This window comes from Salmo salar, chromosome 15, assembly GCF_965601325.2.
Source record: "Salmo salar chromosome 15, fSalSal1, whole genome shotgun sequence".
Taxonomy (NCBI): Eukaryota; Metazoa; Chordata; class Actinopteri; order Salmoniformes; family Salmonidae; genus Salmo; species Salmo salar.
The window spans coordinates 78,279,651-78,305,092 of record NC_138305.1 but is presented as its reverse complement, the minus strand read 5'-3'; the positions used below and the strand labels follow the sequence as shown (position 1 = coordinate 78,305,092).

The following is a 25,442-nucleotide window of genomic DNA, read 5'->3' as shown; positions in this document are numbered from 1 at the left end:
ATGTATGCTGTGGAATACTAGTGGATTTATCCAATATATTTATTCAACATAGATATTAATCCATTTAATCACTGGTGTTAGATAATCGCATATGTGGACAGCCTACGTGTAGAATGGAACTGTAGAGAGGAGGAGTTGTGCAGTGTCCTCGGAGCTTTACAAGCATTTTTTTCTCCGCAAAACAAAATTATAATACATTTCACCTTTCATGGGAGGGCGATGGTTGGGTAGCGAGGTTGAATTTTACATTTAGTTTTGACCCCTTCTGTTTTCTCCACAGCCTGCAATGTCCTGAAAGACAGTAGATGTATGAATTATTTATCTGTATTTGAACATATTAAACTTGTAATGTCCTTGTCCCACATTTTATCCTCAAGGGCATCCAACAGAGCTGTTAAAAGAATGGAAGGCCTGATTGTAATATCACCTCTTGCAGCATTCAAATCTTCTAACATGAATCCTACATCAATTTACTTTAATCTTGGAGAATCATTTGTCGGAAATATATGTTGTGGTAGTTCGGATAAAAGCTGGATGAAATGCAGGGGAGGCTTTAGCCATTTTAAGCATTTAAAAAGCTAGCGTTTCATAACGTCTTAGCAACATACACTGCATGACCAAAAGTATGTGGACACCTGCTTGTTGAACAGCTCATTCCAAAATCATGGACATTAATATGGTGTTGGTCCCCCCTTTGCTGCTATAACAGCCTCCACTCTTCTGGAAAGGCTTTCCACTAGATGTTGGAACATTGCTGCGGGAACTAATGCCACAAGAGCATTAGTCAGTTCGGGCACGGATGTTGGGGGATTGGGCCTGGCTCGCAGTCGGCGTTCCAATTCATCCCAAAGGTGTTCGATGGGGTTGAGGTCAGGGATCTGTGCAGGCCAGTCAAGTTCTTCCACACCAATCTCGACAAACCATTTCTGTATTGACCTCATTTTGTGCACGGGGGCATTGTCATGCTGAAACAGGAAAATGCCTTCCCCAAACTGTTGCCACAAAGTTGGAAGCACAGAATTGTCTAGAATGTCATTGTATGTTGTAGCGTTAAGATTTCCCTTCACTGGAACTAAGGGGCATAGCCTGAACCATGAAAAACAGCCCCAGACCAATATTCCTCCTCTACCAAACTTTAAAGTTGGCACTATGCATTGGGGCAGGTAGCGTTCTCCAGGCATACGGCTAACCCAGATTAGTCCGTCAGACTGCCAGATGGTGAAGCGTGATTTATCACTCCAGAGAATGCGTTTCCACTGCTCGAGAGTCCAATCTGGCTTTAGAAGATGCTCATTCAACTGATACTTGCCCTATCCACCTTTTTGACCACATCAAGCAGGAAAGTGATTTAGGGGAACTATACAGGTATGGTCATGTTAGACTTGCAGAAAGCTTTTGACACAGTGGACCATGATATTCTCCTGATGAAACTGAAATGCATGGGTCTAAATGATGTAGCAGTGAATTGGTTTGGGTCTTATCTGACCAACAGAACACAAGTATGTAATGTTGGTGATGTTCTGTCAGAGGCCAAAGAAATATCCTGTGGAGTACCGCAGGTATCAATTTTAGGGCCTCTCTTATTTCTTATATGCGTTAATGATATGCCAAGTACAGTAAAGTACTTTATGCTGATGACTCAGCCATACTGGTATCAGGGAAGGATACAGTTTACATAGAGGATTGCATTTTGCATTTTGTTAGAGATTGGTTGACTGACACCAATTTGTTGCTACATTTGGGAAAAACTTTAGCGATTTTGTTTGGAACAAAACGTAGATTGCTTAGGGCTGACAAGATAAGGGTAAACTATGCAGACAAGGAGATTGAATCTAAAACAAGTGTAACTTATTTTGGTGTGTCTCTAGATCATTCCCTTTCTGGAGACCTGATTGCTGCTAAAATGATATCTAAAATGGCGAACAAATTGAAATGATTGATATTTTAACATCAAAGTTAAGAAACTGCTTGTCTCAACCTTGATTCAGTGTCATTTTGATTATGCCTGCTCTGCTTGGTATAGTGGGCTATCAAAAAAGATGAAAAGGAGAATGCAGGTCATGCAAAATAATGTTATCAGGTATATGGTGAATGTCCCCCTAGGACCCACATAGGGGTACAGGACTTCCGGGGGGTGGGCATGTTGCCTTTGGAGTCCGGAGTGGAGAAACTTAAACTTAATCATTATGTTTGACATCTTAAATGATCGTGCCCCAGGTTATATGAAGAACATTGATAACCAACACAGTTACAATACCAGATCTGGTGTTATGTCTTCTAAAATCCCAAGAGTAAACAGTACTGAGAGGAGCACGTTTTTCTATACAGGCATTTGTCTATGGAATAGCCTCCCCTTGGAGATCAAGCAAAGAAAAAGTAGATAAAGCTTTAAAAAGCAGTTGAAGGTTTTCATTTGGACAAGGTTGTCTCAGTAAGAGAAACCACTCCACTTCCCCTTGTGCCCCCTACGGCTGGTCAGGTGTATTTATTTGAATGATATGCATGATGTGCAATGGATAGATTGTTTTAATGTGAAATTACTATGGTTGATTTTTAAGGTTAGGGAGAAGTGCAGTGAATTGTGCCACTTTTTAGGATGTCAATATAAATGAATGTATTTATGGTTGTTTGTAGTTTTGTCTTGCCTTTTAATCATTATTTATGTTATTGTTTTTACCATCGAGGACCACTTTGGAAAAACAAGCATTTTAATTAATACTTTCAAGTGATATCCTCTGGTTCCACATTGTACATTTTGTTGCATATGTCTGTTACCCAAAATAAATTCAATTCAATTATGGCGAGCTTTACACCACTCAAGCCAATGCTTGGCATTGTGCATGGTGATCTTAGCCTTGTGCTCGGCTATGCTGACGTTGCTTCCAGAGGCAGTTTGGAACTCGATAGGGAGTGTTTCAACCGAGGACAGACAATTTTTACACTCTACATGCCGTTGTTACTCCGAGACGTTTCCACTTCACAATAACAGCACTTACAGTTGACCGGGGCAGCTATAGCAGGGCAGAAATTTGACGAACTGACTTGTTGGAAAGGTTGCATCCTATGACGATGCCATGTTGAAAGTCAGCTCTTCAGTAAGGTCATTCTACTGCTAATGTTTGTCTATGGAGATTGCATAGCTGTTTGCGCGAGGTGTGGCTGAAATAGCCGATTCCACTAATTTGAAGGGATGTCCACATACTTTTGTATATATAGTGTAACAGTCAATAAATGTATCCTAGATACATGTATCTCATTGAAACTTGATGTCATAAAGTGTCTTAATAACAGCTGTTCTTTCATTGTTGTGCACATGTTCAAATGCACAGTAAACTACCTCATATTACTGTATAGCCAAGTTATGACAAACCATAGAGAATCCCATACAGTATCCCTTCAATACAATTGGTAGGTTCATTCAGAGAATAATAGGACTGATTAGAGCCAGATAAATGCATAGGACTTTCTGCAGTAATCTAATTATGGTGTTCCTAAATTACATACTTGAAAATACTTGCTAAGTGAGATATTTGCCTTTTTTTTTCAAGAAATCCTTATATATTACAATAATATGCTATATTTATCTCGCTCATTAGACAAAACTATAGTAGCACAGTCCTTGAAAGTGTTTTGAGAAGTGCAATTCCGATGGACAAAGTAGAAAATAAATATGGTTGTCATTAACCTGTTTTGTGGGAACGCGAGATCTCACTGAAGTTGAATACAATAGTAATTATAGTATTGTGTTATAAGCCCATACACACGTAAAGTGTATGTTATGAAAACATCAAGGGAAAAAAACGGCCTTTTCTCTTGGTTCCATGCACCAACACCATGCTTTATTTTCCTTAGTATTTCTTTCCATTTGTTTGCTAAAAGTATTTGTTTGCAAGATAAATGGCTGCTCTGGCAGGCGAGGTGACGGCCTACACGAAGATGATATTGAATTGATTTCTGAAATGTTGCAGAACGGACTGCTTGATGTGTACCCCGAGACATGAATCATAAAAATTCTATTAAAAAGCTCTTGAATGGCTGACACTGGAATACTATTTGTGATGATTAATTTTCCCCAGTCATTATAAAGGGAGTCAGCATCAGATTGCCTCTGACAAAATTGCTTTTCATTCCCTGGTGAATACCCTCAGTGTGCTTTTGAGAGTGCAAAACCATATTTCTCAGCATAATATTATGTCAAGATGGCCCTTGAAGATACCACAGTGAGGCTTCCTCCTCTACCACCTGATTTGCATATGCAGAATCGTGAGAACGTTTTTCACCTTGTTCTGATAGAGGGAGAGAAGAGGTATTTAGTCACTTTAGATACAACTCATGACGTCAAGACTGTCAGGGGGATTTAGTTCATTCCATCTCAACCAAATTCAGTTCAGGAATTTGATTGAAATCCCATTATTAATCAGAACATTGACAAATGTTAGTCAATGTGAGGATCTTTAATTGAAATAGTTAAAGTAATTGACCCCAACCCTGGTGTTTGTTGCCAGTGCTCCATGAGTCAAAATTTGTTTGGCTTCTTGATTAGTAAGCCATTAATCTTCAACAGACATTGAAGTAAATTATTTTCATCATCACAAACAGATTTCTTTGTTTGTACATGCTCCTGCTTTCTAGACTGACACTGAGGCCCCCTAGTCAGAGAGAGCTTTACATCATTCTGCGTTATAACATGCTCTAGGATTGATTTCAAAAGCTGAGTGAGCACATTAGTATTGGTTATTAAAGTACGATTTGTATATTAATGTCTTCCTACGTAGAGAAGCATATGCAGTTGTGGTTTCAGCTGAATTCATTGTAGTTTAATCTCCTAATAGATGACTGTAATTTGTGGCATCATGAACGATGGCATTTGTTGATATATTTTATTTCAATATCTCAACTCCTATGCTCCACACTCTCACCATATCACTCCTTTTACCGAAAGAACTTGAGTTAGCAAGGTTTCCAGTGTGTTCATCACAAATGGAAAATAAACTGAAAATGTGAACCTTGAACTTGAAACTCATCCCATCACCTTGTCTCCCCTCTCAGAACTACTCCAGTCAGGGCCGAGGAAGCAACAGCGGAGGAGGAGGGGATGAAGACTACGAGATCCCCCCCATTACGCCCCCCAACCACGCTGATCCTTCTCTGCTGCACCTTATGGACCCCGAGTCAGGCTACACCTTTCACTCGCTGCCCCACAACGGCCTGCTCAACCCCTACTCCTACCCGGAGCTGCCCGCAGCCCTCATGATGTCCAACATGCTGAGCCAAGATAGCCATCTTCTCTCGGGGCATAACATGCACTCGGTAAGATCCACCACTTACAGTCTTTCTCCTCTTCTGTCTCTTCCTCTTCCTCTTCCTCACTCATCCAGAGCTGCAGGTTGGTTTATGTATATCATCATGGAATGTTTGCTAACACTTTACTTAAAGCCTGCAGGTATAACACATTATGATGCAGTTATAATGCATTGCAAGACTTGTTATGAGCATGTATGATAATTTAATTGGTATGAAGGTATAACCAGTATTTGTTTGCCAATGCAGAGTAAGATTCAATTCAATGTTTTGTTAATTAACACATATTTTCAGTGTGGCTTCATAAGGGACATGTTCTGGTTTTAGAACAGGGAAACACGCTTGTTTCAATTAGCAGCACTCTAACAGGCCTATTACAGAGTGTGGAACAAAAGCTTATGGAGACCCCAGCAGACACATGCAACAATTTTGCTTTACACATGATGCTTTTTAACTCCCAGACCTTTGCCACAGACTCCTTCATGTCTATTCAAATCGTCAAACTCAAAAGATTTGATTCGCTCAAAGTGAGCACAGAGAGAGTGCAACGAGCTGTGCGGTGCACATTTTTATTCACTCTTATAGACAAAGCGAAAAAGAGGGTCTTGGAGGAGAAAGGGTTCTCCCTTGTCAGCTACTTTTCTCTTTCATAAGGATGTCGAGGACCTCCATTCCAACGCCGGTAAGCGACTATTTCATGTGTTAAACATGGTTCACACTGAACATGCAAACACCCCTGGCGTACACATTCAAGTTTCTTAATCATGGAATCGAACCAGATGAATTATAGATGACCTGCGTGTGAATAATTCAGTTTTATATACTTTCAACTGACACAAATATATCTTTTGGCTTATAAATATTCATGGTTTAATGTGAGCATCCGTGGCATTTATCCTTGGTTTAATCAGGTCTTATGAGATTTTGGAATCAAAGTGCATATGTTGTACATTTTATGTGTGTGGCAGAGACTGGGCTTAAGTCACTGTGTTGAACATACCAGTGAGCTGAATATGGGTGGTATAGTGATATATAGTAGGCTACGTACTGGTTTTTTTGCGTTTATTTCTTTAGTTAACATTTGCCAGTGGTCAGAAAATGCTCGAGCTACTATTTGTCATAGCAAATACAGCATTAATTGACACAATTGGAATGAGGCATGCATGGATGCATGTTCATGTGCATGCCATGCATATGTGCTTACACGCACAAACATAGACATTTACATATGGGAGAAAGCAGTTCCCCTTTCCTACTTGGTGTATTAGGCCAATAACATTTCTTTGAGAAAGAGAGTCCTGGTTTATTAACAGCTTTTGTTTCACCTTTGCAATAATTTATTTTCAAATAGTCCTTCAGGGTAATGTTCCATTTTCTTATTTCACACCCCCTTTTCTCATAAATGAATCGTCATCCCCATAAATCACAGCACAAACAGAGACTTGCACACACCGTGAACGGTCCAAAGATTTATATAACACATTCATGTTTTCCACTTCCTCATTTTAGTACTACTCTGCTGGAGCCTGGCTAATAATAGTGACTATTAATATTTCCTGTTGCCTAGCAACCTGAGCAAGTAATAGCTTACTCTGGAAAAATAGATGACCGATAAGGAAAAAAATGTAATTCATTTATTATCTCTGGGGACAAGAGGAGCTTATTTCTCAGGCAGAGGCATAGAAATGTATAGCATGAAATATCTTAAAGGAATTGAAGATGAGGATGTTTCATTTGACGTTTTTCCTATGATGTCAATGAACCTTAATTTCATGCCAATAAAGGCATAATTGACAGATGAAATTCATATTATTGTCATAGCCACAGCACGGTATTTGTGTTTTAAGAATATACTGTGTTGAAAAAGGCAGAAGGTGTGGTTTTTGCAATGTGGGGTAATGCAAAACATAAAGGTTTCCTTAGTATTCGATGAAGGCATATGCTGATCATTATTATTATTAAATTGAAGCATCATAATTCAGTGTCAACTGTTTTCTTTCATTGTAGCTGTACTGTAACTGATAAGAAAATGAGTTGATTCAACAGCAGTGCCTCAAGCCTACAGTTCATATCAGCAATGATAACTATCCTACGGGTTTGTAAACTTCTTTACAGATACAGAACTACAAGCTCAGCTGGAGCAATAGACATTGCTCATCTCTGGGGATGATGTTGCTGGTTTGTGTACAACATTTAGCCTAAGGCTAAAGCTCAGGAAACTTCTCTCTGCTTTAGGATTCTCCATGCATCTCATGGTCTCACATAGCAAACCGTTTTAAAGAGAAAGTTCAGGGAAATTACATACTCTTAATATGTGTTGTCTTACCTTGAAAGCAGTCTTTAGGACAAGGAGTGACCGCAATCCTTTTGCTTTTGTTAAACTAGCCACTATTTATAAATATGTACGTTTGCTGAACTATCCCTTTAAGGCACATGTGTCAAACACATTCCACGGAGGGCCGAGGGTCTGCGGGTTTTCGCTCCTCCCTTGTACTTAATTGGTGAATTAAGGTCACTAATTAGTAAGGAACTCCCCTCGCCTGGTTGTCTAGGGCATAATTGAAAGGGGGAAAAAAAATGAGTTTGACATCCCAGATTTAAGGCATTACAGTATTGTCAGCAGTTGATCTGACCATGAGCATCAACATCATTTTAGAAATTGACATAGTCATATAAGCCCAGTTGTTCATTTCTTGTCATAGATGTCTCAAATAGATTTGTTTTATTACTGAGAGCAGTGTCACAAATATCCCAAATCTCTGATCACTGGTGGAACACATGATAATACCCTTCCACTCATTTAGAAACCTCTTATTTCTTTCTATGAATTAATCTCATCTTTGACAGGCTCTTCCCTCTCAGTTCATTCTGACTGCTCAGAAGGCTAAATAATTAGCTGCTAATTCACAGGATGATCTGCAGGAGATGGGGAAATGGGCTGAAGCAACTAAATGTTGATACGATATGTAGCTTTCGACTTGGATATGAAAGTAGTAGTATTTTTTATGATAGTTAAATGAAATTTGTATTTACGTCAAGCTACTGTATGTTTCATCTGAGACTTTGAATCTTAGCCTGCCTTTCTATGAGGCATTTGCATGTAGTAGCTGACAACAAACTCTGCCTTTGTTGCTAATTACAATAATGACATATCACACGTTTAAACAGCTAGCAAAATAAGTTTCCAAAACATGAGGGAATGGTTCGGATATGTTATCCTTAATTAGAAGTTTACGGTGGTTTGTTATCGGTAAAGTCAGCGGCCCACTACTCATTTGGCTGATGTGCTTTCCAGTGGTCAGACGGCAGTAGCCGACACTACTTAGAGAGTAAAGGCTATTGACATGGGTCCAATATCAGCTTACAGTGGTGTACTGCCTCATAGCCATCAGTGGTCCGATAGGTGTTTGCTAGCTGGATAGTGTTATAGGAGAATGTTAGGTGTTTACCCAAGTGTGATGTTCTAGAAACTTTCTGAACCCCCTGCCCAAACAAACTCTGTTATCTAAGGGCAAATGGACACAAAGTTTGAATGGGACATTGACCAATGTTGAACTTTTAAGCTTGATAGAGCGCTCATTACGCCTGCATGGAGAATCCCTATCACTGTCAACGTTGCTTTCTCCTCAGTGTGCTACTGTGGGGGGGGGGCGTCATGTTTGACTGGCCACCAGATCCCCTAGCCTGGATCGTCTGGCTTATGTTTTCAAGAAAAAGAGGAGGGAATTATTTGAAAAAGAGGAGGGAATTCTCCGGCAGGCGGCAATAAGAGTCGAGGATGGGAACAGGCACGGTGCCGAGGGGAACGCCGGGACGTTTAAATATTCAAACTGAACGCCAGCCGACGTCTCCTTTCAAGCATAATGAAGGTGGTTTGGGGAACTGCCCACCGCCACAAAAGCTCAGTCAAATCTGCAAGTTAATGTAGAACTCACATTATCCGAATTAGGGGATTTGTTCAATCTAGTTAAACATAACTATTTTTGCAGGGTGCATCTGTCATTAGACCACAGGCTGCCCGTATTCAGGAATCTCTGTTGTCTAAATACTTTAAATGTGGGTTATTGTTAGACTATGAATAGTGTCTAGTTGGCATTACTGGTCTGATGCAAAACCAATGTTATTTTCAGACTATTGAAGGCCATACTTGCTTTATCAATATAAAAAATGGTTGATTATGCTGCTATCCAATAATAACACACTGAAGGGATAGTTCATCCTTATTAGAAAATGTGTTGAAATGGAAGTCAATGTACTCGATGTTACATGTTTTAAATGACATGCCTAAGTATGGATTACAGTCTCCTTGTCCATAGACTCCGTTCAGGGTGAGGGACCAATAAACAATTCTTACATTTGGATAAACTATCACTTTAATCATGTGGGATGTTTTACTTCTAGATTTTCTTTATAACCCGTTTTAGATCTACACAAAGTGTTAGTTTTGAAACTGTCTGTGGTTGTTTGTGTGTGTTTTCGGCATACATTTTAGTCAGACTCACTGAATGTTAGCTTAACTTAATTGAATCTGTTTAAAGGAAATGTGTATTGCATCACTTGGCATTTAGGACATAGACCGGGGCAAGTGTATCGATGGCTGCAGTTATTGACAGAATCATAGTACATGGAAGGTGAATCAAATGTTGAACAAGGTCAGAATTAGCCAGTCACATATTATACAAATCACTATCTGATCTTAAAAACATGAATGGTCATATTCAAACAGCATAACCTCAAGATGAATAATGATGATTACATATGGGGCTAAAATGGACGATTTCTGCTGTTTGAAGTGAAGTTAGCAATGAAGTCCCATTCCAGACAGTCTGGGCAGGCCTGGAACACATCTAATATGACCTGCCTGTACTGTTGCCATTAACTGGAACATATATGACCTCTTGTTTCGCTTTCACAGGAACTCAATAACAGTCAGGGCATTATGATTCACTTTGAATAAAAACAAATATGTTATTAAAGAAAGTGTTTAATAAAAGTAAAGCTTTGCTTTGGATGCTTATGCATGGATGAGAGTAAAGAAATGAAGAAGTGTATTAAAGGATTAAACATTAAAAACAAATGAGCATTCATTGCAGCCATGAATATTCATGCTGCTAATTCAAATAACCTTAGGCGACTGTTAAGACAAATTAATATTTAAAACAGCATGGTAGTAGAGTTTTTGTAACATTGCATTAGCTGACTTTCTGAGATTATGTACAAGAGTAAACAATTGAATCGAGAGAACCACTTTTTATCCTGATGAAAATAGTTCTGCTTTTTCATGTTGCAGTACATATTAGTTCCAGTACAGTAAAGTACTCTAAGGTAAGATTTTATCATGGAGAGAAGAAGCACAAAAGGGAGAAGCATACTCACTATTTAGTATAACTAACATAAACCTAGTACAATTATAATACCAGTATCCAGCACACAAGAGCAGAGGGAAGGAAGGGATTTACCAAATTGATATGCAGCCCAGAGAGTGAGTAGAAAGGGCACTGACAGACTACACAGACTGAACATGTTGCTTTTCCATGCTAGTCTGCTTACAGTACACACAGAAGGTGGGACACAAAGCCCACTTAAAAGGGACTTGCCGTTTCCTTTGAAATGCTAATTAAGCCCAGCACACAACAAGCCATTATTATAGTCATTTGTTTAAATTAAACGCTCTGTGATTCTACAATAGCAGCCACGGCCCCGCGCACGGGGAAGCCATCACTCTCACCCAGGGAGCGACTGTGGTTTGGGTTAGACAGTCAGTTCGCAGGATTAGGCCTTACTACCTGCTTTCACCAGCAGTAGCGCTCGCTCAGCACAGCTGCTGTAGGCCTACAAGCAAGATAGGGTGTAGCATGTAGGACTACTGTACAACCAGTAACACTTTATTTGAAAAGGCTTCATAACGACAACTTCATAACACATTCAGTGCATGAGCATTTCTTCATGCCAACGACCGCAAGTTAATATTTCCGTTATGTCGCGTGTCGTCCTTTGGAGCGTGAACACAATAGGGCCTACACAATTTACTTGACTGTTATTTCTGTTGTGGAATTGATTGAATGTTATTTCAAAGCATAAGTGAAGTTCATAGATTATAAGAGGCCTGAACTCGGAGCGTTGCTCATTTTCTTGTCTTCCTTTTCTCTTTCTTTAAATCGTGTTTGAAGGGGATCCAAATAAATGGTGCTGTGCTACAAGTGATTTTGACACACATTTTTCATCTAGTCTTTTTGTATGAGACAGTGCACGTCAGCAGCCAGACAAAGCCTGTTGCGCCGACAACACCCCTCCCCCTCCTGACAATTAGTCATTTGTTATGTTTACACACCATCTCTGTACCATCTCATTGAGGGGCGCAGAGAGAAAGAGGAATGAGTCGTACTGGCAGAGCATGTTGCATAAGGTGTGCACATGGAGGAGATTATAGTTTTGACTAAGCTCACTGATGCTTTTCGCAGGAGCGGAAAGAAGTTGGAAAATAACCCCTGACTTGAATTAATGGGCACGGCAGCAGCTCAAATCAGCTAGGCTTTCTGCAGCAGCAGGTAGTAGCAAGCAGTTAGCTCCTATACAGTGGGGGAAACAAGTATTTGATCTCCTGCTGATTTTGTATGTTTGCCCACTGACAAAAAAATGATCAGTCTCTAATTTTAATGGTAGGTTTATTTGAACAGTGAGAGACAGAATAACAACAACAAAAAAATCGAGAAAAATGCATGTCAAAGATGTTATAAAGTGATTTGCATTTTAATGAGGGAACTAAGTATTTAACCCCCACTCAATCAGAAAGATTTCTGGCTCCCAGGTGTCTTTTATACAGGTAACGAGCTGAGATTAGGAGCACACTCTTAAAGGGAGTGCTCCTAACCGCAGCTTGTTACCTGTATAAAAGACACCTGTCCACAGAAGCAATCAAGACCAAAGAGCTCTCCAAGGATGTCAGGGACAAGATTGTAGACCTACACAAGGCTGTAATGGGCTACAAGACCATCGCCAAGCAGCTTTGTGAGAAGGTGACAACATTTGGTGCGATTATTCGCAAATGGAAGAAACACAAAAGAACTGTCAATATCCCTCAGCCTGGGGCTCCATGCAAGATCTCACCTCGTGGAGTTGCAATGATCATGACAACGGTGAGGAATCAGCCCAGAACTACACGGGAGGATCCTGTCAATGATCTCAAGGCAGCTGGGACCATAGTCACCAAGAAAACAATTGGTAACACACTACGCCGTGAAGGACTGAAATCCTGTAGCACCCGCAAGGTCCCCCTGCTCAAGAATACTTATACATGCCCGTCAGAAGTTTGCCAATGAACATCTGAATGATTCAGAGGACAACTGGTGAAAGTGTTGTGGTCAGATGAGACCAAAATGGAGCTCTTTGGCATCAACTCAACTCGCCGTGTTTGGAGGAGGAGGAATGCTGCCTATGACCCCAAGAACACCATCTCCACCGTCAAACATGGAGGTGGAAACATTATGCTTTGGGGGTGTTTTTCTGCTAAGGGGACAGGACCACTTCACCGCACCATTTGACGGGGCAATGTACTGTCAAATCTTGGGTGAGAACCTCCTTCCCTCAGCCAGGGCATTGAAAATGGGTCATGGATGGGTATTCCAGCATGACAACGACCCAAAACACACGGCCAAGGCAACAAAGGAGTGGCTCAAGAAGAAGCACATTAAGGTCCTGGAGTGGCCTAGCCAGTCTCCAGACCTTAATCCCATAGAAAATCTGTGGAGGGAGCTGAAGGTTCGAGTTGCCAAACGTCAGCCTCGAAACCTTAATGACTTGGAGAAGATCTGCAAAGAGGAGGGGGACAAAATCCCTCCTGAGATGTGTGCAAACCTGGTGGCCAACTACAAGAAATGTCTGACCTCTGTGATTGCCAACAAGGGTTTTGCCACCAAGTACTAAGTCATATTTTGCAGAGGGGTCAAATACTTATTTCCCTCATTAAAATGCAAATCAATTTATAACATTTTTGACATGCGTTTTTCTGGATTTTTTGTTGTTGTTATTCTGTCTCTCACTGTTCATATAAACCTACCATTCAAATTATAAACTGATAATTTCTTTGTAAGTGTGCAAACGTACATAATCTGCAGGGGATCAAATACTTTTTTCCCCCACTGTACAGCCATAAACCAAGCCAAGTTGATTAGGGATACCGTGAGACCTCATCGTTTGCATTGTTATCGGAATGTATGGTTCACTAAAGAAATATGCGTCCCTTTATGAACTTATAGACATCTAACCTTTTAAATGCATTATGAGCTTAGTCAGTGTTTCCCCTATATTAATTTTAAAAAATGGCATGGCATGGGGCCACCGTTGATTTTGTTATAATGTTTTAGTCACTGAGATAGCATAAGAGCACGACCTAAGCCATGGCAAATTGTGTAGAATTGCAGGCAATTTGCTTTAAAATAACAACATATTGTCTCTGCGGCCAAGAGTAGGCATAAAAAAAAATTGGTTGGATAACCACCCCACTACCCCGCTAACTTTGCCACCGCTGATGAAAAATATCCTACGGGAACACTGGGTTAGTACAGCTGGCTTACCCTGTCAAAACCTGAAATGTATGGTTGTAGTACTCCATTGTTTATTTATGTTTTTAATGTAATTTGAGTCTTGACACCGCAATGCATAGCTTCATGTTGATCTCATGGAGTGTAGTTAAGAGTAGTTACATTTTAATTGAAGGGTAGTTACAGTGGTACTGTAAGAGTAGTTACCTAACCTCACTCCTCTATTTGCCAAACAAAGTGGCAGGGTCAGGCTGGTGAAATGACATATTGTGCCTATAAAGTGTTAAGGCAGATATGCCATGTCAATATGCAGCAGAATACTGCTCTGGAGTGTTTTTCCTTTCTTTTTCCAATAGAAAATGAAAGTTTGATTGATATCAACAGGTTGTGGCCCTGTGATGCCTCTGTTGCCTGACATTCTGTTGCCGGCCATCTCTCCTGCTGGTCTGATGTTTACAGAGAAACATAGCAAATGGCCATTAAAGGGTCCGACTTTTTCCATCAGGCTGTTGCTATGGAAATAACCCAGCAGCGTTTGATTAATAGTTCATGTTTGAGTAATAGTTTTATCTTGTATTGCCTCTCGGTCTGCAAAGCCCCATTCAGAGTGCCATGTCAGATAGAAAACAAAGAAAATATAAATATCATCCAAATCGACTCAGGTTTTTTGACTTTTTGGGACTCAATGCTGTTTTCAGGTCTCTCCAGAGATGTTTGATCGGGTTCAAGTCCGGGCTCTGGCTGGGCCGCTCAAGGACATTCAGAGACTTGTCTCGAAGCCACTCCTGCTTTGTCTTGGCTGTGTGCTTAGGGTCGTTGTCCTGTTGGAAGGATCTCTCTGTACTTTGCTCCGTTCATCTTTTCTAGTCTCCCCGTCCCTGCCGCTGAAAAACATCCCTGCAGACAGGTGTGTGCCTTTCCAAATCATGTCCAATTAATTGAATTTACCACAGCTGGACTCCAATCAAGTTGTAGAAACATCTCACGGATGATTAATGGAAACAGGATGCACCTGAATTCAATTTCGAGTCTCATAGCAAAGGGTCTGAATACTAATGTAAATAAGTTATTTCTGTTTTATATTTTTAATACATTTGCTAACATTTATAAAAACCTGTTTTCACTTTGTCATTATGGGGTATTGTATGTAGATTGATGAGGGAAAAAAGTAATTTAATCAATTTTAGAATAAGGCTGTAATGTAACAAAATAGGGAAAAAGTCAAGGGGTCTGAATACTTTCCAGATCCACTGTAGGCCTACCTGGATTGAAAATGAGCATTTAATTTCCCCACCTCTAAATAACACGGTTGTGCTACAGAAACCCACTGGGGCCAATTAGAACGTGAGCAGAGTCAGGAAGTGCGTGGCAGATGCTTTGCCACTCTTTATGAAGAGCCGACCTCCAGGGGCCTCTCCAACAGCTCGTTAGCAAAGTGTTAATGTAATTAGTTTTCACTTAGGACTGTTTTCACCACATTATCAAATACGAGGGCTCAGCAATTTGTGCTTAGTTAGGTCCACCGCTGGGCAAAGGCCGCTGGGCAAAGGCTTTTAGAAATGTCTCCTTTAGGGTTGACAGTAGTGCCATTGTACATAATATAATTATATATACAGGGTTTGGGAGTAACTGATTAAATGTAAAAAACAATGTCAGTATCTTTTCCAGAAATCATCAAGAATTCTGAGGTTTTACATTGCGAGATGCCTGTCTTGGTTGCAATGTAATCAGTTACATGCAGGAATGGAATTTAAGGATTTTGAGCACTAGCCATCAGGCTAGTTGAGAAAATGTTTTACTAGAAAAGTTCTAGCCTCAGGCTAGCGGGCCATCTTCATTTCCATCCTTGGAAATACATGTAATACAAGCAAAAATATTGTCATCAGATTACAAATCCTTTTTTTTCCTTTTTTTTTGTTTAACTAGAGGAATACTCCTTAGATTACTTTTAGATTCAGAAATGATGTATGTGGGAAAAAAATACATTGTGACACCTTTCAGTGTTCTCAATGACATTCAATTCAGCATTGAAAAAAGGCGGAAGTTTAAGTTTGTTCCACCTGAGCGAGTCTGTTACACACCAAATGCATTTGATGGATCATTTTTGTCTTCTTCTAATGCCTCTTGAGGGGAAAGTAATCCAAAACTAACTGAAAGTAATCCAATTACATTTCTGAGTTTGGGTAATCAAAAGTGCAGTTACTGATCACAATTTGGAACAGGTAACATTTAGAAAGTAACCTACCCAACCATGTGTATATATATGCCATTTAGCAGATGCTTTTATCCATAGAGACTTACATTGAGAGCAGACTTTTTCATATCAGTGCCACAGCGGGATTTGAACACCCTACCTTTGTGTTGCTAGCACCATAGGCTTACCAACTGAGCCACATACGACCCATCATTCATATTTTGTAGGTTTAGTTCATATCTACCTAATCTGTTATCCTTTTAAATGGAGGTTATTGGTAGATGTCATGTCTGGTGTGCAAGTTTTGTCTGTATACTGTATGTTTGAGGAAAAACAATGTCAATATCTTTTCCATAAATCATCAAGAGTTCTGAGGTTTTCCGTTGCGGAATGCCTGCCTTGGTTGCAATTTCCTGAGCCAAAGAGCCTGGGCTATAATATTAATTTCCAACCAATATAATCATGTCTTAAATACCATGTGCCACATACATTTACACTTCCTCTTCATAATTGTTTGGGCTGAACAGTATTTCCTTTTGATTTGTGTGGTTCTCTGCACATATGCCTGGATATACTCAGGGTCATGACGTTCAGTCAGACTTACTTACAGAGGAACAGTATGACATGAGTTTCCAGATGTGTGTGGTATATAATTAAAGCATAAACGGCAGTCTCTTGTTGGTATAGGTAGGGCTATGACCATGTGATTTGACTAGGAAAAACTCTGCCAATCTATAACCAGCAAAAACCAATAACCAGTCACCACAGTTCAAGCCATGTTCCACTTGGCTTTTTCTAAACCCACAAAGGCTTATAGACAACAGCTGCATTAAGCACTCCTTATAAAAGTCAGTTTTTGGAAGAGTCCATTTTCCAGGGAGCTAAGGGGGTACAATAACCAGGGATGGGCAAACATTTGAAAATAAAATGGCAAACTACAATTACAAAATACCATAAAGATCAATGTATCAAAATAAAGTACACAATACTTGTATTTTGAAATGTATTTAATTAAAATACATGTATTTTGTATTTTAAAATAAAGAAATGCATTTGCAAGTAGCCGGCCCGAACAGCAACAACATTCTCAGTAATGGTTACAGAAACGTTTTACTTGTTATGGCTGTGATATGTTGTTTAACTACCATAGTTGATTGCACTGACGGTAAGTCACTCTGGATAAGAGTGTCTGCTAAATGACCAAAATGTACAGTAAATGTATATGTGAAAATGAACATACCAGAATTAACTGCAAAGCACAAATATTATTATTGTCCTCGTTTCAGGGTCATGTCTAGGTGACATACAGCGTGACATAGTTCTCTTAAACCTGCTACGAAAATTCAATTTTGACAAAAGCTGTATCCCTTCTAGACAAAACCTTGTTTCGGGGCTGAGCTCATTAGAATAATACTCAGCATGCTTTGCAATTGTCTATTCTTACTTACACATTTATATTTAGTTCATTTAGCAGACGCTCTTATCACACCATAGTGCCATCAGACTTCTGATACCAATGCCGGATGAAAGGGGGTCACACAATGGTGAACTGCATTAAAAAATGATGTAGAAAAGTATTTAAAAAATACAAATACAAAAATACAGCTCTCGAAAGTATCTTCTTACAAAATACATTGAAGACCCCCCTCCCCCATCTACATTACATGACCAAAAGTATGTGGACACCTGCTCGTCGAAGAGCTCATTCCAAAATCATGGGCAAAAATATGGATTTGGTCTACCCTTTGCTGCTATGAAAGCCTCCACTCTTTTGGGAAGGCTTTCCACTAGATGTTGGAACATTGCTGTGGGGACTTGCTTACATTCAGCCACAAGAGCATTAGTGAGGTCTGGCACGGATGTTGGGCGATTAAGCCTGGCTCGCAGTCGGCGTTCCAATTCATCCCAAAGGTGTTTGATGGGGTTTAGGTCAGGGCTCTGTGCAGGCCAGTGCAGTTCTTCCACACCATTTATGTATTGACCTTGTTTTATGCACGGGGGCATTGTCATGCTGAAACAGGATAGGGCCTTCCCCAAACTGTTGCCACAAAGTTGGAAACGCAGAATCCTCTATAATGTCATTGTATGTTGTAGCGTTAAGATTTCACTTCACTGGAACTAAGGGGCCTAGCCTAGCCCATGAAAAACAGCCCCAGACCATTATTCCTCATCCACCAAACTTTAGAGTTGGAACTATCCATTCGGGCAGGTAGCGTTCTCCTGGCATCCACCAAACCCATGACAGGTAAAGTGCATTCAGAAAGTATTCACACCCCTTGACCTTTTCTACATTTTGTTGTGTTACAGAGTTAAAAATTAATCAAATGTAGACTTGTTTGTCACTGGCCTACACACAATACCCCCTAAAGTCAAAGTGGAATTATGTTTTAATATTTTCTTAGCAAATTCATTAAAAATGAAAAGCTGAATTGTCTTGAGTCAATAAGTATTCAACCCCTTTGTTATGGCAAGCTTAACTTCTTTGGGATTGGGGGCAGTATTTTCACGGCCGGATAAAAAAACGTACCCGATTTAATCTGATTACTACTCCTGCCCAGAAACAAAATATGCATATAATTAGTAGATTTGGATAGAAAACACTCTAACGTTTCTAAAACTGTTTGAATGGTGTCTGTGAGTATAAATAACAGAACTCATATGGCAGGCCAAAACCTGAGAAGATTCCATGCAGGAAGTGCCCTGTCTGACAATTTGTTGTCCTTCTGTTGCATCTCTATCTGTGCTGTAACGTGACACTTTCTAAGGCTTCCATTGGCTCTCTAAAGCCGCCAGAAAGTGGAATGGGGTGTCTGCTGTCTCTGGGCAAAGTATAGGAGCAGAGTTTGTAAGTGGTCAGCCTGGGGACAGTGAGACTGGAGATGCGCGTTCACGAGACTTCTCCATTTTTTTCTTTCAGTCTTTGAATGAATACAACGTTGCCCGGTTGGAATATTATCGCTATTTTACGTGAAAAATAGCATAACAATTGATTTTAAACAGCGTTTGACATGCTTCTAAGTACGGTAATGGAATATTTCGGGGTTTTTTGTCACGAAATGCGCTCGCGCGTTACCCTTCGGATAGTGACCTCAACGCACGAACAAAACAGAGGTATTTGGATATAACTATGGATTATTTGGAACCAAAACAACATTTGTTGTTGAAGTAGAAGTCCTGGGAGTGCATTCTTACGAAGAACAGCAAAGGTAATCCAATTTTTCTAATAGTAATTCTGAGTTTAGGTGACCCCGAAGTTGGCGGATGTGAAAATAGCTAGCCGTGATGGCCGAGCTATGTACTCAGAATATTGCAAAATGTGCTTTGGCCGAAAAGCTATTTTAAAATCGGACATAGCGATTGCATAAAGGAGTTCTATTTTCGGTGGGTATGCTAGTTCTGAACATCACATGCTAATGTAAAAAGCTGGTTTTTGATATAAATATGAACTTGATTGAACAAAACATGCATGTATTGTATGACATAATGTCCTAGGAGTGTCATCTGAGGAAGATCATCAAAGGTTAGTGCTGCATTTAGTTGTGGTTTGGGTTTATGTGACATATATGCTTGCTTGGAAAATGGCTGTGTGATTATTTGTGTCTATGTACTCTCCTAACATAATCTAATGTTTTGCTTTCGCTGTAAAGCCTTTTTGAAATCGGACAACGTGGTTCGATTCAGGAGAAGTGTATCTATAAAATGGTGTAAAATAGTCCTATGTTTGAGAACTCTGAATTATGACATTTTGTGGTTTTAAATTTGACGCTCTGATTTTTCACTGGCTGTTGAATAGTGTGGGACGATTTCGTCCCACCTCCCCTAGAGAGGTTAAATAAGTTCAGGAGTAAAAATGCGCTTAACAAGTCACATATTTGTTGCATGGACTCATTCTGTGTGCAATAATAGTGTTTAGCATGATTTTTGAATGACTACCTCATCTCTGTAGCCCACACATACAATTATCTGTAAGGTCCCTCAGTCGAACAATGAATTTCAAACACAGATTGAACCACGGAGACCAGCGACGTTTTCCAATGCCTCGCAAAGAAGGGGATCTATTGGTAGATGGGTAAAAAAAAAAAGACATTGAATATCACTTTACGCATGGTGAAATTATTAATTACACTTTGGATGGTGTATCAATGCACCCAGTCACTACAAAGCTACAGGCGTCCTTCTTAACTCAGTTACCGGAAAGGAAGGAAACCGCTCAGGGATTTTACCATAAGGTGATTGCGCCGGAGGGTAAGGCTGCTGTCTTATCGGCTCGCAACCAATCATGCTATTTTGTTAGTTTTTTCGTGTTGTTCGGGAACTTGTTTTGTACATATTGTTGCTGCTACCGTCTCTTATGACCGAAAAGAGCTTCTGGACATCAGAACTGGGATTACTCACCTCAAACTGGACGAGGAGTTCTTCTTCAATGAGTCGGACGCGAGTGATATACTGCAAACACCTGACCAGGCCCAATCCCAGTGATTCACCAGAGAAGGAAACAGAGATTTCGAGGCAAAAGATCAGGGTGCCTTGCGAGGATCAGGCGACAAGTGGCTAATCTGCCCATGCCTTCCATTCTGCTAGCTAACATTCAATCGCTGTAAAATAAATGGGACAAACTGAAAGCCTGTATATCCTACCAACGGGACATTAAAAACTGTAATATCGTATGTTTCACAGAGTCGTGGCTGAACGACGACATTAAGAACATACAGCTGGCGGGTTATACACTCTATCGGCAAAACAGAACAGCAGCCTCTGGTAAGACACGGGCGGGGGCCTATGCATTTATGTAAACAACAGCTGGTGCATGATATCTAAGGAAGTCTCAAAGTTTTGCTCGCCTGAGGAAGAGTATCTCATGATAAGCTGTATACCACACTATCTACCTAGAGAGTTTTCATCTGTATTTTCCGTAGCTGTCTACATACCACCACAGAAGTTGGCACTAAAACCGCACTCAATGAGCTGTATTCCTCCATAAGCAAACAGGAAAACGCTCATCCAGAGGCAAACACTCCTGGTGGCCGGTGACTTTAACATGCTGATAGAAGTTTAGTTTTACCAACTTTCTATCAGCATGTTAAATGTGCAACCAGAGGGGGACAAATTCTAGACCAACTTTACTCCACACACGGAGACGTGTACAAAGCTCTCCCTCGCCCTCCATTTGGAAAATCTGACCATAATTCTATCCTCCTGATTCCTGCTCACAAGCAAAAATTAAAGCAGGAAGCACCAGTGACTCGGTCTATAAAAAATTGGTCAGATGAAGCAGATGTTAAACTACAGGACTGTTTTGCTAGCACAGACAGGAATATGTTCCGGGATTCTTCTGATGCATTGAGGAGTACACCACATCAGTCGCTGGCTTTATCAATAAGTGCATCGAGGACGTCGTCCCCACATTGACTGTACGTACATACCCCAACCAGAAGCTATGGATTACAGGCAACATTCACACCGAGCTAAAGGCTAGAGCTGCCGCTTTCAAGGAGCGGGACTCTAACCAGGAAGCTTATAAGAAATCCCGTTATGCCATCCGACGAACCATCACACCGTCAAAGCGTCAATACAGGACTAAGATTGAATCGTACTACACCGGCTCCGACACTCGTCGGATTTGGCAGGGCTTGCAAACTATTACAGACTACAAAGGAAAGCACAACCGAGAGCTGCCCAGAGACATGAGCCTACCAGACGAGCTAAGTAACTTCTACGCTTGCTTCGATGCAAGTAACACTGAAACATGCATGAGAGCGTCAGCTGGTCCAGATGACTGTGTGATCACGCTCTCTGCAGCCGATGTGAGTAAGACCTATAAACAAGTCAACACACGGATTAACAGGACATGTACTCTGAGCATGAGCTGACCAGCTGGCAAGTGTCTTCACTGACATTTTCAACCTCTCCCTGTCTGAATCTGTAATACCAACATGTTTCAAGCAGACCACCATAGTCCCTGTGCCCAAGAACACTAAGGTAACCTGCCTAAATGACTACCGACACATGCACTCACGTCTGTAGCCATGAAATACTTTGAAAGGCTGGTCATGGCTCACATCAACACCATTATCCCAGAAACCCGAGACCCACTCCAATTTGCATACCGCACCAACAGCTCCACAGATGATGCAATCTCTATTGCACTCCACACTGCCCTTTCCCACCTGGACAAAAGGAACACTTATGTGAGAATGCTATTCATTGACTACAGCTCAGCGTTCAACACCACAGTGCCCTCAAAGCTCATCACTAAGCTAAGGACCCTGGAACTAAACACCTCCCTCTGCAAGTGGATCCTGGACTTCCTGACGGGCTGCCTCCAGATGGTAAGGGTTAGTAACAACACATCCTCCACGCTGATCCTCAACACGGGGGCCCCTCATGGGTGCATGCTCAGTCCCCTCCTGTACTCTCTATTCACTCATGACTGCACGGCCAGGCACAACTCCAACACCATCATTAAGTTTGCTGATGACACAACAGTGGTAGGCCTGATCACCGACAACGATGAGACAGCCTATAGGAAGGAGGTCATAGACCTATGGTGCAATGACAACAACCTCTCCCTCAACGTGATCAAGACAAAGGAGATGATTGTGGACTACAGGAAAAGGAGGGCTGAGCACGCCCCCATTCTCATCGACGGGGCTGTTCTGGAGCAGCTTGAGAGCTTCAAGTTCCTTGGCGTCCACATCACCAACAAACTAACATGGTCCAAGCACATCAAGACAGTCGTGAAGAGGGTTCTTCAAAACCTATTCCCCTCAGGAAACTGAAGATTTGGCATGGGTTCTCAGATCCTCAAAAGGTTTTACAGCTGCACCATCGAGAGCATCCTGACAGGTTGCATCACTGCCTGGTATGGCAACTGCTCGGACTCCGACCGCAAGGCATTACAGAGGGTAGTGTGTACGGCCCAGTACATCACTGGGGCCAAGCTTCCTGCCATCCAGGACCTCTATACCAGGCGGTGTCAGAGGAAGGCCCTAAAAATTAGACACCCTAGTCATAGACTGTTCTCTCTGCTACCGCACGGCAAGCAGTACCAGAGCGCCAAGTCTAGGTCCAAGAGGCTTCTAAACAGCTTCTACCCCCAAGCCATAAGACTCCTGAACAGCGAATCAAATGGCTACCCAGACTATTTCAAAGCCACTTTAATAACCCTACCTGCGTGTACATAATTACCTCAATTACCTCGACACCGATCCCCCCGCACATTGACGCATTGACTCTGATCCGGTACCCCCTGTATATATTGTTATTTACTGCTGTTCTTTAATTATTTGTTTTTCCTATCTCTTACCTTTTTTTAGGCATTTTCTTAAAACTGCATTGTTGGTTAAGTACTTTTAAGTAAGCATTTCACTGTAAGGTCTACACCTGTTGTAATCGGCTGTTACGGTTGTCGTAAGGAGAAGCGGACCAAAGTGCAGCGTGTGTGTCGTTCCACATTTTATTTACACTGTGAAACTATGCAATACATAAACATAAACTAAAGAACAAAACAACAAACCGTGACGCAGAGGTGAAATATACACTACTCAAAAACAACTGGACTGGGGACCGCCGCTGAAGACTCCGGACTGGGGACTGCCGCTGAAGACTCCGGACTGGGGACCGTCTTAGGAGGCTCCGGACTGCAGGCCGTCTCAGGAGGCTCCGGACTGCAGGCCGTCCCAGGAGGTTCCGGACTGCAGGCCTTCTTAGGAGGTTCCAGACTGTAGGCCGTCTCAGGAGGTTCCGGACTGGGAACTGTCGTCGGAAGCTCTGGACTGGGAACTGTCGCCGGAAGCTCTGGACTGGGAACTGTCGCCGGAAGCTCTGGACTGGGAACTGTCGCCGGAAGCTCTGGACTGGGAACTGTCGCCGGAAGCTCTGGACTGGGAACATGCATCCTGTTTGCAACAAGGCACGAAAGTAATACTACAAAAAAATGTGGCAAAGCAATTAACTTTTTGTCCTGAATACAACATGTTAGGTTTGGGGCAAATCCAATACAACACATTACTGAGTACCACTCTCCATATTTTCAAGCATAGTGGTGGCTGCATCATGTTATGGGTATGCTTGTAATCGTTAAGGCCCAGGGAGTTTTTCAGGATATAAAATCATTGGAAAGGAGCTAAGCACAGGCGAAAGTCTAGATGAAAACCTGGTTCAGTCTGCTTTCCACCAGACACTGGGAGATGAATTCACCTTTCAGCAGGATAATAACCTAAAACACAAGGCTAAATTTACACTGGAGTTGCTTACCAAGAAGACAGTGAATGTTCCTGAGTGGCCGAGTTACAGTTTTGACATAAATCTACTTGATATCTATGGCAAGACCTGAAAATTGTTGTCTAGCAATGATCAACAACCAATTGGCAGAGCTTGAAAAATTTTGAAAATAATAATGTGTAAAACTTGCACAATGCAGGTGTGGAAAGCACTTAGAGACTTACCCAGAAAGACTCACAGCTGTAATCGCTGCCAAAGGTTCTTCTACAAAGTATTGACTCAGAGGTGTGAATACTTATTGAAATTAGATATTTATGTATTTCATTTTCAATACATTTGCATTGTGGTGTATTGTGTGAGAAAAAATATATATTTTATCAATTTTGAAGTCAGACTGTAACACAACAAAATGTGGAATAAGTCAAGGGGTATGAATACGTACTTTCTGAAGGCACTGTACACATTCCCACCCATTTGAAATCGATACACAGCCCTTGGGAGACGTTTTAGAGATAACCTTACCCTTTCTGGGTTACATTTTGCTTTTCATATGATGTGTAAATATACGTATGTGCTGGGTCCTCTGATTAAACAACCACTCCCTCTCTCTCTCCTTCCCCCTCTCTCCAGTTTTGACAGTGACGCAGGTATCAGGCTGTCAAATCTAATCTCGTCTTCTCTGCACAGTGCTGTCCATGCAGAATTACAGCAACCCCTCCCCCTTCCCCATCGTCCTCTTTACCTCTCTTCCTCTCCACATTTCTGACAACAGCAATGCTGATTGTATGGGCCTAGAGCTGACACTTTCAAATCCAGGACTAGACTTGCGAACTGAAAATCTATTTACCATCTATGTACGATTTTGTTATATGTTTATAGTATAGTGCAATCAGCAGTCGGTGACTGTGTGGTGTAGTGGTTGGAGAGTGACCATTTCTGTTTTGATCTGTAAACAAGACTGCACATATTATAACTGCAGGTTCAGTTAATTTGAACGACCATCTTGCTTTATGCCATCAGTAAGCTGCTTTTACTGTACAACGGCATTGACACTTGAACATATAGGCTACCCAGCTTTACAAATGATATTCATCCGTTCCATTTCATCAATATTCTATTCCATCTGAGTTGATGTTCCATTGAAGTTTTGTTTCTTCTCTATCTAGTGTAGCCAACTATCATAC

General features: G+C 41.1%; 1 protein-coding gene across 2 annotated transcripts in view; it reads left to right on the top strand.

Annotated features, from left to right (window-relative positions):
* LOC100380856 (TOX high mobility group box family member 2) overlaps positions 1-25,442 on the top strand; it is a 138,669-nt gene that overhangs the window by 96,836 nt on the left and 16,391 nt on the right. For both annotated transcript variants that reach the window (XM_014146043.3, XM_014146042.3), the window contains one exon: positions 5,050-5,310. In XM_014146043.3, the coding sequence (XP_014001518.1) occupies positions 5,050-5,310 (261 nt within the window). The remainder of the gene's footprint in view (positions 1-5,049; positions 5,311-25,442) is intronic.